General features: G+C 45.6%; 1 protein-coding gene across 12 annotated transcripts in view; it reads right to left on the minus strand.

Moving 5' to 3' along the window:
* DLG1 (discs large MAGUK scaffold protein 1) overlaps window positions 1-17,778 on the minus strand; it is a 223,123-nt gene that overhangs the window by 83,668 nt on the left and 121,677 nt on the right. For 8 of the 12 annotated variants that reach the window (XM_020964824.2, XM_078147262.1, XM_020964826.2 and 5 more), the window contains one exon: window positions 5,796-5,894. The exons of the other annotated variants lie outside the window; for them this stretch is intronic. In XM_020964824.2, coding sequence (XP_020820483.1) covers window positions 5,796-5,894 — 99 coding nt within the window. The remainder of the gene's footprint in view (window positions 1-5,795; window positions 5,895-17,778) is intronic. 12 annotated transcript variants of the gene reach the window in all.

The raw sequence follows: 17,778 nt of genomic DNA on the forward strand, positions 1-17,778 counted from the left end.
AAATTTGAAAATGCATTAGTGCCCTGCACCAAAAAATGCAAAGTTCAGCTATTTTACAGTCAGGACATTCCGCAAACAGCTCTCAGCACTATCAGGAACACGCTGAACATGACCTTCTCTGGTGCTACAGTGACCTTATTTTCTTGTCTACAAACAGGATATAACGCGGTGGCGTCTGTTTGGAACACGGCTTTGAAGAAGTACTCTTCTGGAGAAGCCAAGCCAACAGTGGATCAACAAGTGTTCATCTCAATGACACGTTAGGCCACAGACGAGGCACCAGCAAGGTACAAAAGGGCCAGGCCGTCTGCAATGGGCATGCATTTGCTCAGGGCAGAGAGCCTCAATAAATACACAAGTGCAGAAAGTGCTCCAAGGAAGAGCATAGGCTGCACAATGTGGAGGAGAAACAGAGGCCTGCACAAAGTGAGGGGCTCTACAGAATCAAGGGAAGGGGCAAGAGGAGGGCAAGTCCCAGACACCAGAGATGGAGGACTGCGTACAAGCACAGAAGGGAGCCCCTCTTGGCTGGGCCAGACCACTATGAGTGGGAGAAATGCATGACAGGGCAGGGAAGCTATGCTGGGGGCCACCCTCTGGAAGGCTCTCAATGCCAGAGAGCAGGCTCCTCATGCTTGAGTGAGAGAACGATGAGGCCAAAGCTGTGCTGGAGGGACAATGTACAAACACAGACTTGGGCAGCTGTGGGGGAAACAGATCCTGATGGCTAGAATGGGGAGCAACTGAAGGCAGGGAGACCAGCTCAGAGACACTTGCAAAGGTCCCTGTGAAAGGAAGGTGAGTGGCAAGAGTGGGAAGAGGACAGGGGAGAGAGACAACAGCAAGTGATGGGATGTGGGGGTTATAGGAGGAGGGGGAGCCAAGGGCAACACCAATGTTTGAGAACCCGTGTACTGGAAGGACAATTCTGCCTTCAACAGAAAAGGGGGCATTCAGAAGAGGGGTGTGTGTGTGGTGTGTGTGTGTGTGTGTGTGTGTGTGTGTGTGTGCGCGCGCGCACACGTGTGCAGGACAAGTGGGAAATGTCACCAGGACAGGCAGTTTGTCATTTCCACCTAGCAGGATTAGAGCCCAGATGACTGGGACCAGACATTTGCCCAGTGATAATTCGATCCATTATTTCTTCTAAAACAAAGACACTGTAGTCAGGCACTCCAGAAAGATCCACTGGGCATGCAGAGAGGGTTTAAGAAGTCTTTTAAAAGCTCCTCGAAGCTTTTCCCCGTAACACACAGAGACAAGGCACTCTAGCTCCCTCCCCAGGGCCTTTTCCATTGTGCTGAACCTATTCTTCTGCCTTAGTGGTCAGAAAATGGCCCCAGTCCCCTTCGATACCAATGGAAGGCAGTCATAATGGTAGTTTCCATGTGATATTTTTCTTACAACTAAAGTTTCACTATCATATTAAAACCTCTAAATCCTTTCAAGGGAAATGTGCATTACTCTCTACCTGCTATTACTCATTAACTACTACTCAATTACCCTTAAAATTGAACTAATTAGTTTTTTCCCACAGGTTATTACCTGTGAATAACCGCAGGACAAAATACTTTTCTCAAATTCAGTTGTATTTTTAAGAAATGACAAGATTACTATAGTGGTCCCCACCTTTACTACGTGTGAAACACCGTGATGCTCATTATTTTAACATTGTGGGTAATTTAAAAATTATATTCTTGTATCTCTAAATATCAATCTGACTGGAAATCATTTCATAAGTCTAAAGTAAGATGGTTGAGCTAATATTCATTTAGTTATGTTTGGTGTTAAGTAGGTTTCTTACTAAAAATAAAAGATTTGCTTTCCCTCATTTACCCAATAAAAAGAATTTCAGCAAAAATTAAATAGAAGAATGCATTTTAAAACATCAAACTTTAGAGTTTCAAGTCCATAGTACAATAGTCAGAAAAAGCCAAACTCCCAAATTCTGTGTTTCCTCCCTCCCTTCTCAGAAGAGGCTGCCCAGCAGACCTGTGCTTGCATGCCCCTCCTCCACTGCAGAATCCTTAAAACAGACACACATCTTGACTTCTTCAAGCTGCTTCAATGGCATCCCGTGCTCAGGAGATCGAAATAGGATTTAAGCAGGAGGTTTGTGGCAAGTACCAAGAGTGACCGCTGTTTCACATGCTCCCCTTACCAGGGCTGGACTCTCTGTTCACTTATGTGGGGCTTTCAGCTCCAGGAGTTAAGCAGGACGGTGGGCGGTCTGCCCAAAAAGCTGATTGATGAGGGGATGAGATTCATTCAGAGAGGCAAAGCTTTCAGAAACATGGTAATGGTCTACATACACTCTAACATGATCAGACCACCCTGCAGCATTCTGTCCTAAGCAATAAAATGCAAGAACAGCATGCTCAGGTTGGCCAAGGCCAAGAGGGCATGCAGGATGGTAACAGTTGAGTCCATGCCATTGGGCTCATGGAGCTGGAGATACTTTACTGGGAGAAGACTGAGGAAGGACATATGGGAGCTGGGTTCAAGTCTTTAAAGGGCTGACATGAGGAAGGCTCCCACTCATTCCAGAGGGCAGATGGAAGGTCAGTGGGCAGAAACTGTAGAAGTGCAAATGTAGGGTTAATGTAAAGAAAAAGCTAACAATCCAATAGCCCAGAGTGAAATGAGCACTTGTGGGGGAGGCCAAGCATAAATCGCTTCTAGATGAGGATTGTATTAGATGGCTGTGGAAGTCCCTCTTACCTCTAAAATGGGAGATTCTGCGTCTCCAAGGGAACAATTAGCCCGTAGAAGAGGGTAATTTCATTTGGTTCCCTTTACTGCACACACTACTCTCCTGGACGTTTGGGGACAGGAGACAGTGGGACAAAGCCCAGCAATGCCCTGCTGATGCTGGCCTAGCCAGGGTTCATCCCCACGACATACTCCTTTCTGAACCACACCCCACAGTGGCCTCAGCCTCTTTCGAGGATCAGAGAATGCACCATCTCTCTTCTCCACTGGTTGCTTCTCTGCAGCCTGGAAACACGCTCCTGTCTCCCTATCCTCAAGTCTCAGAATCCATCCATCCCCACTAGCTATGGGCCCATCTCTCCTCTCTTCTCTGGCAAATCTCCTTGAGAAGACCATCTCTAATCAGTGTCTGCACTCCCTTCCTCCAACTCGGCTCTGAAATCTCAGCAGTCTGGCTTGTGTTCCCTTCCCATGCCATCATCCTCCCAAAGTCCCCAGTGATCGCTTCACTTGCAAACCCAATGGCCTTTTCTCAATCCTCTTTCTCTCTGACCATACTGCAACTTTTGACACTGTGGATCATCCTTTTCTCTCCTTTCTTCATAAGGTTTTTGTAACCCTGCTCTATCTTGGTTCTCCTCCCAATATGACTGCTCCTCCTCAGTCTCCTTTGCTGGACCTTCATCCAGGTCATGCCTACAAACCACAGGTGTCTTACAGAGCTCTATCCTGGACCCTCTTCTCTTCTCTCTTTAGACTATTTCACTTGGTGACCTTATTTCCTTTTTGTTTAAAGTTATCAGACTAGTTAAGAGAATGTTGTCAAATACACCCATCTAAGGATGTACACCCAGACAAAATCCATTCTGCAAAAATTTTCCTTAAGGCAAAAATCCACATAATGAAAATGCTATTCCAATTTATTTTAATATGGGAAATTATGAAGCTTTTATGGAGTGCCCAAAGGTCACCTCTTTCCCACTCCAAAATCTCACTGTATCCAATCCCTAAATAATAAAAGTAACACACTAGTCATGAGCTAGAAGCCAGGTGACAAAGAATGAAATCAGCTGCACATTCTCATGGGGGAGATGAGTTCAGAAGTACATATGTACATGTACATACAAATATATACATATGTAGAGAGAGAAAGCCAGAGAGAGACAGAAAGAGACAGCAGACAGACACAGACAGAGACACAGAGAGAGAAGGGGGGAAGGAAGAGAGGGAGAGACAGAGACAAAGAAAGATGCATAGACAGTGTGTCTCCAGAATCCTGGGGTAGTTTTAAGCCTGGGCATCTCTTGGGATATTCTGTCTGATGGCACAAATACAAACCTATCCTGAATAGTGAAACCCCAGGGAGTCTGAGATGGAGGGTATGAGCAGAAGGGGGTCCAGGAAAGGCATCACTAAGTGGAGCTCCAGCTGCATAGTAAAGGAAGAGAGGGCCTCTCTGAGTCGGAGGTCAAGGTAAGTAGGGAGTCCATCCCAGATACGGAGCACGGCTAGCACAAAAACTGGAGAGAGGAGTTGGAGGATTTATGTGGGACAAACAGAGGTGAGGTTGGTCTGGCTAGCTGCAGCACAGATGCCAGGGGAGGAATGTGCACTAAGGATGCAAAGAAAGACTGAGGCCAAGAAAAGAAAGGCTTTAAAAGCTAAGCAAGAGTTCCGATTTTACTCTAGCACAACAGAGAGAGAGATACAAGCAGACTAGGAAAAGTCACACAGTCAGATCTACACTTAGAGAATACAACCTTGGCAGCAGTGGAAAGGACAGGCCAGAGAGATGAGAGACTGGAGTCAGCGAAGCCCAGGAGAAGGCTGCTGACGAAGTCTGGGCAAAGGAGAATGGGAGCCTGAGTCAAGTTGTGAGGGAAGAGGATGAGCTCAGCAGAGAGGCCGGGAGGATGCCTTGCTGGCCAGGCTGCTAGCTCAGAGGAGCTGACTCTGAAAGTAGTCCTCATATAGAAATAACAAAGTAAAACAACCGCACTTGCACAATTTCTTCTTTCATACGATGTTGTGCTGCCAAACCTCAGTGCCTTAGAAGATTTTAAAATGATGACAATACCATGAACAGTCTCACCTACTTACTCCAGACTATCTTTTATTTACAGATTCAATCGATCTACTCTGAACAGAAAAGGTTTGCCTTGACTCAGCTCACTAGCTCTGTTCTCTAAGGTTTTACAATGATTTAATTTCTAATGATTTCTTTTAGAATGAAGCAATAAAGAAGCCAAATCTCAGTTAATTCCTTCTTGCTCATAGCCGGCCTTTCCTTCAGGCCCTGTGCTGTGTGGTGACAGCCTATCATGAAGGGTGGTGAGGCAGGGAAGAGATACAGGTAGAGATTCACTTCCCATGCTGGTTCAGAATGCCAGTCAGCATGTGGCAGTTCTTTCCGAAGGATTCGGTTCGGGAACTAACCATGGATGAAATCCTCTTTCATTCGTTCTACTGAATGACACTGAATAACAGCAGGATTATTTCTGACAAGTATAATTTGCCCTTTGCAAAACAGACAAATGCCAGAAAGATGGAAAATAACACCACCCCAATAAAGATGTGCTAATGAACTCAGTGGGGAAAACTGAATTTTGACATTTGGTCTTAATATACCATATGAAAATGTATTTCAAAGTGAAACACCTTTAGTACTTTTATGTCAATTAACTGCCTAATTTCTCAAGCTAAAGCAAGAACCAATTAAGGTAAAAATTTAAAAAACCCCAAAACCCAACAACATTACCAAGGCAAGAGAATTTTTCAACAAAATACAGCAAGCAGCTCACGGGGCTGCACAATGCTCTTTATCTTAACATGCTGTACTCAATTCAGTGAGATGGCAAAGCATTCAGCAGGCTTTTAATGTCTCCAAGAAGACGTGAAGCTTGCCTAAAAGAAGCCCGCTGGGGAGGTCATTCAGAATGTGACAAAAGGTCACTCAGCGTAAGTGTGCAATGTCTTTAAAGTACAACTACTGATGCTCTAAGTAAACTGAAGGCTCAAAGGAACCAAATATTGAAGGAGGCAGGGAGAGAAAGAAAATACGGAGGAAAAAAAAGAATAAAAACCTGTGGTGCCGTGGACGGGATGACAGTATTCTCAGCAGAGACCGGCAGGACAGGGACCACAGGGACAATGGGAGGAGAGGGAGGCGCAGCTTCTGTCGGCTAAAAATCATCAAGAACAAAGAGTCAGGAAGGACAAGACACATGGAATAAAGCAAACAGGCAGACATAGCAGGTGACACTTGCCCCCAGACAGAGCCCCAGCCCCTGAGCCAGGCGGAGCCCACAGCTGGCAGCTCTCACAACAATGCCTGCAAGTCAGTCCTCATGAGCAATCCAGCCAGAGGGAAGCTGAGGCCAGGAGACACTTGCTGTCCACCCCCCCACCCCCCGCCCCACACCTCCACACACCTGATGTGCAGGCCAAACTGGCCGGCCTACATGCTCCTGTTCAACTGTGCCCTCAGAGAATGCAAATTAGCAAATGAGTACAGTGTTACAACATCCAAGGATCTCTAAGTAGAAATCAGTTGGGGCTTCCCTGTAACACTGCTGGCCACTGCAACAAATGACAAGTAAGCAGCCTATGACACACACATACACACACACACACACACACACACACACACTGTTTATTTTAACATTTCATATTAGATAATCCTCAATACAATCTTCACATAGTAGTTTTCTTAAAAACTTTTAGATGTGATTCCAATATATTTGTACTGGCATTTAACTTCCCTGAAACACTTCAGCAGATTCTGTTTTTGAGTATCATTTGGGAAATCCAGTCCCACAGCCTCTTTTTTGGCCTCGAGTGATTTGGAGCTCCCACATCTTGTAGTACATGTCCAACTGAACGCTGCCACTTGAATGACGATGATTTCCTTGGTGCAGACACTCTTTCCCCCACCCTTGTGTAGCTCCTACCCTGTGCTTAGGTGCAGGGGCTGGAAGGTGTACATGGCAGACACACGAAAGACAGTGAGGTGAAAAATGGATAAAGCCGGTACTGGCCAGTCTGCCTAGGAAGGAACATGTATCAGAGTAACCTAAGATGTCTGGAAAGGTAAACTGAAGCCAGGAGTGACAAGGTCACAGCAATCTGGATGAAGAAGATTTTGGTTGTCACATGGAGACTAAACTAGAGAAAGTTAGCGACCCAATGTCTAAGGGAAAGGTGAACTCCCACTTAAGGCCTGGCCCAGGGCAGTGACCACGTGGGTGGAGAGGGTAGGGTGGATTGCGACAAATGTCACAAACTAGATTCAGCAAGACTTGGCATGTGATGGCTCCAAGATTAGGAACCGGGGGCGAATGGAAGGCTACAAGACAATTTCCGCTAACAGCCAGCTTTGGGGGAAAAGACAGTAGTAGTCCAATTTAGCCCTGGTGATCTTGAGATGCCTCGGGGATATCCAACTGGAACTATCGAACACGGAGCTAACTGGTGATATGGGACTGGAGCTTGGGAGGGGCACGGAGGTGACAGCGAAAACCTGGCAGCAAGATGACTAAGAGAAAGCATTGAGAGAAAAGGGCTATAGAGCAGAAGAGAGAGAGAGATTGCTTTTTGCCTTTCTAAAGTTGGCACTCAAACCATACTGGGGCAGGATGTAGACAATAATCTTGCAAGGGAAACTGAGAAGGAACAATAGGTACAGAAGCAGATGACAGCAATTCCATGAAAATGAAGGGAAAGGAAACTGTCCAGGAGGATGAGAGTGATCACAACCCACCCGATATGACAAAGAGGTCAAGCAGGATGAGGACTACGAAAAGGTCATGAGTGAGTAATTAGGGTTAGGTGGCTGATAACCATGGGCAAGAGCAACTTCCACAAATGGTGAGGTGGGGAGCTGCATTCTCTGCCACCCTGACAAACAACCAAAGGGAAAAGGAGGAAATCCCTGTAGAGTACGAGGTCCTTCAGGCATTCCTGGATATGGCGACACACAGACATTTCCAGATCCAGGCCAGGCCAGGTCCTCCTCAATGGGAGAGAGCACCTGCCCACCACACATGCGAGCGCCACTTTGTATGGCACAAGGGGAAGCCGAAAGGAGCCAGACCTATCCTGAGGACAAAGGGCAGAGAGGCTCAACCAGCTGTGGCAGCCGTCGCCACCACGACTGCCCCAACGAGGATCCTTTGGACACACACTGTGTGCAGGGGCCTGTGATCTGGGCTCCGAAGTGGCTAGGACGACAGCAGACCCGGCCACAGAACAACATGGGACCTGGACGAGAAGAATCGCCAGCAAACAGGGTAGGCAAATTGTTTTGATAATGCATGGGCTCAGGAAGTCAGTCCTCTGTCCTTTGCATTTTTATCAAATCAAATCAAATCTGCTCTACATTTTTAAAAAATCAGGGGTCACCTAGCATCTGGTCGGAGACAGAAAGTGGCTCCTTGGTCCCCCCTCATCCTTCTGCCTCTGGGGCCTCAGAGAACATAGCTAATCATGCATCTGAAGCTCCCTCGAGGATGCTTGTTTCCTAAGCTACAAATTCTTCCTTCCTTCAAATGGATCCCAGAAGGCCTAGCTCAAGGCTGCTGCATTTGGCCTTTCCAAAATTTTCTTTGCTTACATAGATTTCATTTTCTGTAAGAAATACTTCTTGTCAAAGGTGGTGACTTTCGTAGTTCAGTACAAATTTCGATCTGCTGGGCAACATGACTTAGTGGTCAGAGAGGAAGTCTCTGAGCCAGGAAGACCAGGGCCCAAGCTCTGCCTTGCACTTTTGTCAAAGGGAATTTCCTCAAGGGAAGGTGCCTAAACCAATGAAATCACAGCTCTGTTTCCTGCTACAATCAAATCTGCTAGGAAATCAAAGTAAAGAAACAGCAGTCTTTGGTAAAATGTAAAATTTTTAACTCATTTTAAACCAATAGAAGCAAAGTACATTTTTCTCATTTTCAGAATTCCAAATGACAAAGAACAATTGCGGTGATGGATACAACAGAGCTGTGATTATGGTTTCTAGGACAATGAAAAGATATCGTACTTTTTATCACTTCTAAAATAAACTCAAAATTGCACATGTCAATTTCAGCATCTATAATCAATGATGTATCAACTAAGCATTAGAAAAGCAGGTGACAAAGACGTGGCAAGATGGAACAGAAAGACAGCTGACCTGGGAGTCGCAAAGCTGGCCTTCAAAGCCTTCCCAAGGCGGTGGGGGCACTGGCATTGTCATCAGCAGCACTGAGAGAGAGCACATCCAAAGAGTTTCTCGCTGGATCCTCACAACAACCCTGGTGGGGAGGGGCCGTGACTGATCCCCATTTTACAACAAAGGATGCAAAGCAGACTGAGGTTCCGTGCCTTGCCCACTAGTGACTAGTGAGTGGCCGAGGCTGGATTTGAACTCAGGTCTTCCTGACTCCAGGTCTGGTGTTCCCTCCATTGTGCCACTTAGTGGCCTTGTGCAAGTCATTTAGTCTCTGCCTCAGTCCTGGATTAGATCAGGGGGCTCTTTAGGTCATCTGACAAAGCCTCTGGACCCCTTTTCAGAACAGTGTGTGCAAGGCAGAGAAGCCAATCACCCTGAAATGCCAGCGATGTCTGGCATCAAGGCTGCCATGAACGGGGCCCTTCCCTTGGGTAGAGGAAGGTGGAAGGCAGACGCTGGAGAGCCCCTCCCAAGTCCTTAGAGGATTCTCTTCCTCATCTCCCACAGGCAACTTTCCGGGACTTCTCCATCTCCAGACACTCCTCATTGGGCCACGTGACATCAGCTCCCTTCCTCAGAGCCTTTCCCACTCTGGCTGCGACCTGACTCTCCCTCTGGCCCCCGTGACTTCGAGGGCAAAGGCTGTCTTGTGCCTTTCTTTGTATTCTCAGTGCTTAGCAGAGTTCCTGGCACATAGTAGGCACGCAATAAATGTTTACGGACTCGAACTCTGGCACTGAGCCTGGAGTCGGAAAGACCTCAGTTCAAATCTGGTCTCAGATCCTTAACAGCTGTGTGACCTTGGGCAAGTCATTTGACCTGTTTGCCTCAGTTTCCTCAACTGTAAAATGGAGATAATAATAGCACCTACCCTGCAAGGTTGTTGTGAGAATCACATGAGACAATATTTGTAAAGGGCTTAGCATATAATAGTTGTATAAACATTTATTCCTCGCCCTTTTTCCATTTTAAAAAAAAATGTCCCAAAACGTTCCCAGATCCCACAAAGTAGCTTTGTGACACTCTAAAATTACAATCTTATGATCTGATTTAGAAGATCTAAATTCATTAATTAAATTCATGTCTACCTTCGTGCATTATAGGTACTCTAGCTACATCAGCTGCTCTGATAACCCAAGAATCCTGCTGCACAAGAGCCTTCTTAAAGCAGAGAGTCCCACATCTCTGTGGCCACAAGTCAACACACATTCACTCCAACAATCTTTCCAACTGGCCTAAACAGAAGCAGAGCTTAGCACATTGTGTCTTCTAACAGTATGTGTTAACACCCTATTGGCCACATCAAAGACTGGCTGTCACACCAGGCTTATTTATATAAAGCATGATCTATTACTAAACAGCAGAAATGTCAACAACAAATACTTCATGGGAATGCTCTAATTAGCTATCACCTGGCCTCCTCCTTGAGCCACCCTGCCTGCAGCCCACACCTCTGTCCTTAGAGGCACAACACTCAGGAGTGATGGGCACAGGAAAGAGGTTGGAACAGACTGGATTCTAAGAAGCAGCTTCTACAACATAATTGAGAGTGCTATGAAATCCAAGGAAAAAGAGGAAGAAATAAACATTGTGGTAAAAATATATCTATAATCTTGTTGAAGATTTTACTTTTGCTGAATGCCAAATAGACTACAGAAGGAACTCCATGACACATGGGCATATATTCTACCACAGGATTCAGCAGAAGGATTTTTATGTAGACAAATCCTAGCTTGACTCCTTCATTAATAAGCCAATAATGAATATCAACATCATCATAATTGTCCCCCACTCCAGCTGCATCTTTTAATAAAGCCATCTCCAAAGATAAAAATCTGGCCCATGTGACTATCCATGGTGACACCATGGAAACACTTCAAGCCGCCTTCAGAGACTTGCCTCCATGACAACGGAGCTTATAATATTAACACAACTGCAAAACAACAACACTGCACATTTGGATAAATGACAACCTACCAAGATTTTTCACATTACAAAGTAATACCAACACACAAATGTCAAACTGTTGCTTTTTCCAAGGTGTATGTGGAAGGGAGAGGCAACAGGAGAATGGTGGGCAGCTTTATAAATACAGTTAACTGAAATTTAATAAACATTTAAAAAATTATTCTTATGTTTATATGCAATTTTCTTTAAGATTTTATGTTCTGTGTCTAATGTCAAATCTTCCCAAAACCCAGAAAGATTTTCCAATAACATGAAAATCCACTAGCAATGTAACCGTCCCCCAAGCAACAACTCGCCCCCTTGGTGTCTCCAGCGTATCTGGGACATTCACGGCCTACCATGAACATTTCTCCCAAAGTCCAGAGGAACTTGGCATCATTCCTTACTGGAATGGCACAGTTTTCCTTCCATTTCCCATCACTTCCTTCCCTTTCTAATTTTCCATCCCTTTTTGAATTTGAAGCCTTTGTTTTATATATATACTTTTCAAGGGAAGCCAAGAATTTCCCCAGCACTTAGCATAGTGTCCAGAACACAGTAGGCACTTAATCAATATTTACTGACTGACTGGCTGACTGATTACGAGTTCACAAAGAGGGAATGAGTTTGACTCCTTCAGGTAAGCTCTGTTAAAAGAGGTCACTACAAAGGCCAACCCCACAGTCCCCTTGTCCTTTCTGCTGCACCTGGCAGGGTTCTTCAGTGGCTCTGTGCGATCTCATTATTGAAGGGGGTGGTGCCTCCGACTTCGCCCAGGGAAGATTCATTGTACAGAACTCATAAGGTATAAGGTGGGTGACAAGAACAGAACTCTGAGCATGGAGCAATGGGGCCCTGGACCCCAACACTAATTGTGTAGCTACAGCTGTGACCATGGGCCAATTATTTAATCAGTCTGCATCTCTGTTTCCTCAATTCTCAAGTAATTAGATGACTTTTCAGGTCCCTTCCACCTGAATCTATGATCCCATGATTTCCCACTGATACAGGTAGCAACTATGCATATATTATCTTGTATGATTTGGTCAGTCAGTCAATCAACATTTATTAAGGACCTAGTAAATGCCAGGCACTGTGCTAAGTGCTGGGGATACAAATGCCTCTCCTCTTGCCCCCCAGAAGCTTACAATCTACTGGGGGAGATAAGATACAAAAGGAAGCTACATGTTGGAGAAGTCCAGTGATGTTCCAAAGCAGTGGGGGTGGTGAGAAATGAGAAGACTGTGCTGAGCCTCCCTCTTTAACAGAACCCCAGAAGTGGCCCTGCCCTCTAGAAAGGGGGCTCAAAGATGGGGGAGGGAGGCAGAGGGAATGGATGAGATGTGAGGACCAGGCAGATTCCATCTTGCAGGATAACGAGATTTCCCCAAATCCAAAAGCAGGTAGTTGCTGGGAAATAGGGGGAAAAGGGGTTGTGGGGGGGAGAGGCTTCTTTCACATGTCCTACCAAAAACTCTGGGGGGGAGGGGAAATGATGCAAAAACTACCTCATATACCAGGTAACCCTATCCTTTGGGTCTTTTCACATTGCATGGGAACAAGTACGCCACTTTTAACAATCCCAGACTGCATTCTCTCTGTCTCTCTCTGTCTCTCTCTCTCTCTCTCTCTCACACACACACACACACACACATACACACACACACAGAGTTTATAAAAATACCAATGTTCTTCTGGTATAGCTGTGAGCAAGTCCTGAAACACTGCACTCACAGCATACTGACTAATTCAATATGACTATTAACTCTTTTGCCATTTTCCCTGCTCTCAGTCTAATGGCGGAGACCACACCCAAAGAACCAGAGGTAGACAGGACAACCTGGAGACAGGCCAGAGAGAGAGGGCATGGGCATGAAGAGGGGCTGAGAAAGGTTCAGTGCAGGAAGGGAGATTTTAGCTGGGGTCTGAAGGAAGCCGAGAAAGCCAGAAGGCAGAGATGAGGACACAGGCATGGAGGACAGCCAGGAAAAGGCAGGAAGTCAGGAGATGCAGCACCTTACACAAGGAACAGCAAGGAGGCTGATGTCACTGCTCAGACGGAGGCAGGGTGGGGACCTGAAGGAAGGGGCAAGTTCTAAAAGACTTGAAAAGGATTTTATATTTGATGCTAGAGGTGGTAGAGAGACAATGGAGCATATGTGTGGTGATGGTGAGTGTGTGCTGTGGTATGGTGTGGTATGTGAGTGTGTGTGTGTGTGTGTGTGTGTGTGTGTATGTGAGTATGAGTATGTGGGTGTATGTGCTCTGTGTGTATGTATGTATGTGTGTGTGGTGTATGTGGATGTGTGTGTGGTTTGTATGGATGTGCGGGGGGGTAAGAGTGTGTGAGTGTGTGTGTGTGTGTGTGTGTGTGTGTGTGTGTGTGAGAGAGAGAGAGAGACAGAGAGAGACAGACAGACAGACAGAGAGACAGAGACACAAAGAGAGAGGAGGCTGGGAAGCCACCCAGCAGCCAACTGCAATAAACCATACTTGAGCTTATGTTAATCTTCCTGTCGGAGAAGCACAGACAACTGGAAAGAATGCTTCTGAAATCATTTTCAGAAGTCTGGAAGGTCTTGTGTTATTATGTCAGATATAAAAATATGGAATCAAAAATTTTAAAAGCTCAAGGAAAGGATAATAAACTGAAATTAGAAACTAGCAATTAGTCCTATCAAGAGACATAGCCATCAATTTCTCTATGCTCACTAGATTGTTTTCTGGTTGTTTTCCAGCTGGGTAAATCAGCTAACCTGATTTACACCCAACAGCTGGTATTAAGATGCTAAGGGAACTCTAAAGTTTTGTGGCTGTGTGTATCAACAGGTCAATCTAAAAAGGACCAATTTAAAAATATTATTATTTTTGCTTAAATGATTTGTTACAGATTTAACCAAAAAGAAAACACCAGCTGTGTTTTGCTTTCTGCATATCTCATAATTGTACCAGACATGGTTTCCCTAAGTTTAAAAATTTTTTTATATTTTCAAAAGATGTTAAAACATCTAAATCTGTTCATTAATATTTCAAAATTTGTCAAAAGCTATTTGGAATACTTGATCAAAAACAAACTGTATTTTGCTTTCAAAACAGAAGTTGGGTTTATGATACTGACAAAACATAAACTGATTAATTTCTAGCTACAAGTCAGCAAATAATCTTCTATGAGCTTTTTACCGAATACAGAATCAGTTTAAATTAGTTCAAAAGAACCTCAAATTAACAGAAGTCATATGCTCAGAGGTAGAGGTAGTCTTGAAGTCAGAAACCCCGGGCTGAAGTCCTACCTGACCCCTAAAAGGCGAGTCAGGAAGCACTCAGTGGCCCCCAGCAGCTTTGATGGCTACAAATTTCAGAGAAGGTACTGATCGATCTGCAGGGTTGAGGCTCTTCACAGGGAACCCTCTAGACTGATGAAATCACAAGTCGTTAAAGCAAAAGCAAACAACCTACTGTGAATAGAAGAAGGAAAAAATGTCAGATCCCAAATACCAAACAGCCGCCAATAACCAAGGCAGTTCTTTCTATAAAGATTTTTCTGGTAAGAAATAAGAGGGTAACTGGCAACTCAGCAGAATAATATTTAATTTCATATCAATGAAAAAAAGTCATTTTATTCCCTTTCCCTTTTGTCACCTCTTGAAACTGACAAGGATACAGATAATAAAAGATCCAAAAACCAACCATCTGGAATGGCTCCATTTGTCTATGTCCTGATCCTGTCTAGAACGTGTCCCCAAACTTGTAGTTGCTGCTTTCTACAGTGCAAGCAGGGCTTCAAACCTCACACTCAGAACACAAAAAGGCATGATCTCCAGTCGCCACAGGGCCTCTTTAGTGGGAGCCCCGAGAGAAAAGCTGAATCACCCACTGCCCTTTGTAGCGGGCCTTCATCATACCTACAGGGATCTATGTTCAGCACTGTCTGAACAGGCCTCAGAATAGACCGGCAGGGCTCATGTGGGCATGAAGGGGACGCCCAGGCAGAGAAAGAGGATTTTAGGATTTGAACTGTTTTGCATAGTTACTGTATTGGGAGAAGTAGGAAGCCCTGGGATGTGGCCAAGGATCTGCTCTGTGGGCCTCCATTTCATCACATACACATAAAATGAGGGTGCTGGGCTTCCATCTCTCTAACTCCGAATCTGCTCCACGAAGGCCTGGGATCCTAAGACTTGGGGCAGCACTAAGCTCCTCCCTCCACTTCAGAACCACAAAGGTCTCAGAAATGAAGTGGAAATTCCAGCGTAAATATTGGCTCCAGCTTCTAGCCCTTCAAGTTCCTCTGCATAGTCATGTCCAGAGGCTCCCAGGTGGCCACAGGCCGATCTGCACAGTTCTAGAAAACCTCTGTATCATGGTCTATTGCGATTTGTGATAGGAAGGCCCAGAATTCGGTTCTGGCCAGCCATCTGCAACGCTTCAAAATGAACACACAGATGATTAAATGACATCATAACTGACACAAAAGAAGCTAAGTTTAGAAGCTGGCACACTTGGTGACAAAATGAAGAAGACTTTAACTTAAGAACAGACAAGAGAGAAAGGATTCTAAAATGGAGTTAAATCAGAAGTTTATTTTTTTAATTACTAAATCTTTGTGTGAGAAGTTGAAAGTGTCCTAAATAACAGTGTTGGGAAGCAGTGCTCCCACCCTCTGAAGGCAAGACTTTTACTGAAGAAGACAGTGATCACATCCCATCACAAACCCAGCAAAGATGGTCAAAGATGGAGATGCAGCATCCCAGAGATCACAAAAGTACCTCAGGAAAGCTGTGAAGTGGTCCAACTCCTCTCACTTCGCAATCAGACAGGGCTCTAGGGTTTGCAGAACACTTTACATGTACTATCTCATTTGAGCTTTCTAATAGCTCTGGGAGGTGGGTGCTTATTATTATCATCTCCATTGTACAAACGAGAGATCTGGGGTAGACAGACGTTCAAAGCTACTTATGTGTCTGAAACAAGATTCGAACTGATTCTTCCTGATTCCAAGTCCCACATTCGAACTCCCTCAATCACCTAAGGTGGCTGCCTGGGTTGTTAAAACCCAGCAAGTTAACAACAAGAAAAGCACCACATGTCAATGGCCAAGTAACCCCATCAACACATGTGGTCGCAGCTCATCCAGGTCCTCCCCTCTGGCCTCCAAGGGGGCTCCCCTAATGAGGGAGGAGCCTGCTCCTTTTTTCAGTCACACCCCTCTAAAACCCCATGGGAGCCATGGTATGATATGGCTTGCAGCCACAGCATCACCAGAAGAGAAGAGACCTCTTAGAAAAGGAAGGCAAGCCTCTCTTCTTCCCTGGTACTTGGTGGGCCCAGCTCATCACCCACAGGCACTGTCAAAGATTCTTGGATGGTCAGTCCAAGCTGGTCAAGCTCCCATGAGTTTAATCACCTTCTCTGCTGGTGACTCCAGAACCACATAGGACCTGATCACCGTCTCACATTCCAGTCAGGCAGCACCAATGGCCTACTGGATGTATTCAAATGGACATCCTTTAATCATCTAAAACAGAACTTACTCCCCCCCGCCAAACTCTTGCCTGTTACTGTTGAGGGCACCACCATCCTGCAAGTCTCCACCTTGTACGTTCTTGAGTTCTCACACACACACTTACCTCACGTATCCAATGCTGTCAACATCTTCTCTCTGCTCACCTAGCTTAGGCCCCATCACCTCTAGTCCAGCCTAGCTGGCCTCTGCGGCCAATCCACCTTCTGTTTCCCTGAAGTGTAGCTCAGAACATGCTACTGCCCTGCCCTGCTACTGGCTCCCATCCGATACAAAATCCTAGGACATTTAAAGCCCTTTCTTTCTTACCAGACTCGGAACTGCCTTTCCAGGCTCATCCAGCCAAACTGCCATGCTGGTCAGTCCCCACACCATGTCTGGAACGCAGGCCCCTACCCGGCCCTGCTGTTCAGGACTCCACATGTCCTTCAGAGCCCGGCCCAAGGGCCACCAGCCACACGAGGCCTTTTGTTCTCCCCTCCCCCCAAATCACATCAAGGACACTATAAAGGTGCATGGTCTCCTACATCAAGGAGCAGTTCCTTGGGGACAGGGACCGTTTCATTCTGACTGTTGTATTCCCAGTGACCAGCAAGGTATCATAGCTCATGGGGGCCAAGGGACCCGCTGAAGGAGAGACCTGAACCCAGGTCCTCCTGACTCTATTACTACCACATTGCCTCCCAACCAACTGAAAACACATGAGCTTTATTCCCATTATTTTTCCCTGATACTTTAACCACTTTTGAGTTGACTGTGGGGCTCATTTGGGAAGCTGTGCTACATTCCAATGCTTGATGCAATCAATATGATATCATCTGCAAACTGGAGAATTCCAAGAACATCATAATCTCTAATCTCACATCTCCAACTGTCTTTCAGGTGTCTAGGTCTCCATATGTCCAAAAGAGAACTCCTCATTTTTTTCCTCAAACCCTCCCCTACTCCTGCCTTCCTTGGTACTGTAGAAGTGACACCTTTTTCCAGTCCCTCAGACTCCCAACCTGGGAGTCATCCTGGATTCCTCACGACCTCCCAACCTTCAGATCCAATACGGTGCCAAGGCCTACTGATTTCCCCTATGCGCCATCTCCCCAATATACTGCCTTCTCTCCTCACACCTGGACTACTGAAATAGCTGCTGGGAGGGTGGGGGGTCCTGCCTCCCTCAAGTCTCTCCCCATTCTAGGCCATTCTCCATTCAGCCACCAAAATGATTTTCCTAAAGCGCAGGTCTGACCATATCATCCCCCTAATCAATAAACTCAAATGGCTTCCTATCACCTCCAGGATGAAATACAAAAACATCTGTGTGGCATTCAAATCCCTTCATAACATGGCCTTCCTCCTACCTTTCAGGCTTCTTACATCTTACTCCCTTAACAGGTACTTTTCACCC

Source organism: Phascolarctos cinereus, unplaced genomic scaffold, assembly GCF_003287225.1.
Source record: "Phascolarctos cinereus isolate Bilbo 61053 unplaced genomic scaffold, phaCin_HiC Scaffold_7;HRSCAF=346, whole genome shotgun sequence".
Lineage (NCBI taxonomy): Eukaryota > Metazoa > Chordata > Mammalia > Diprotodontia > Phascolarctidae > Phascolarctos > Phascolarctos cinereus.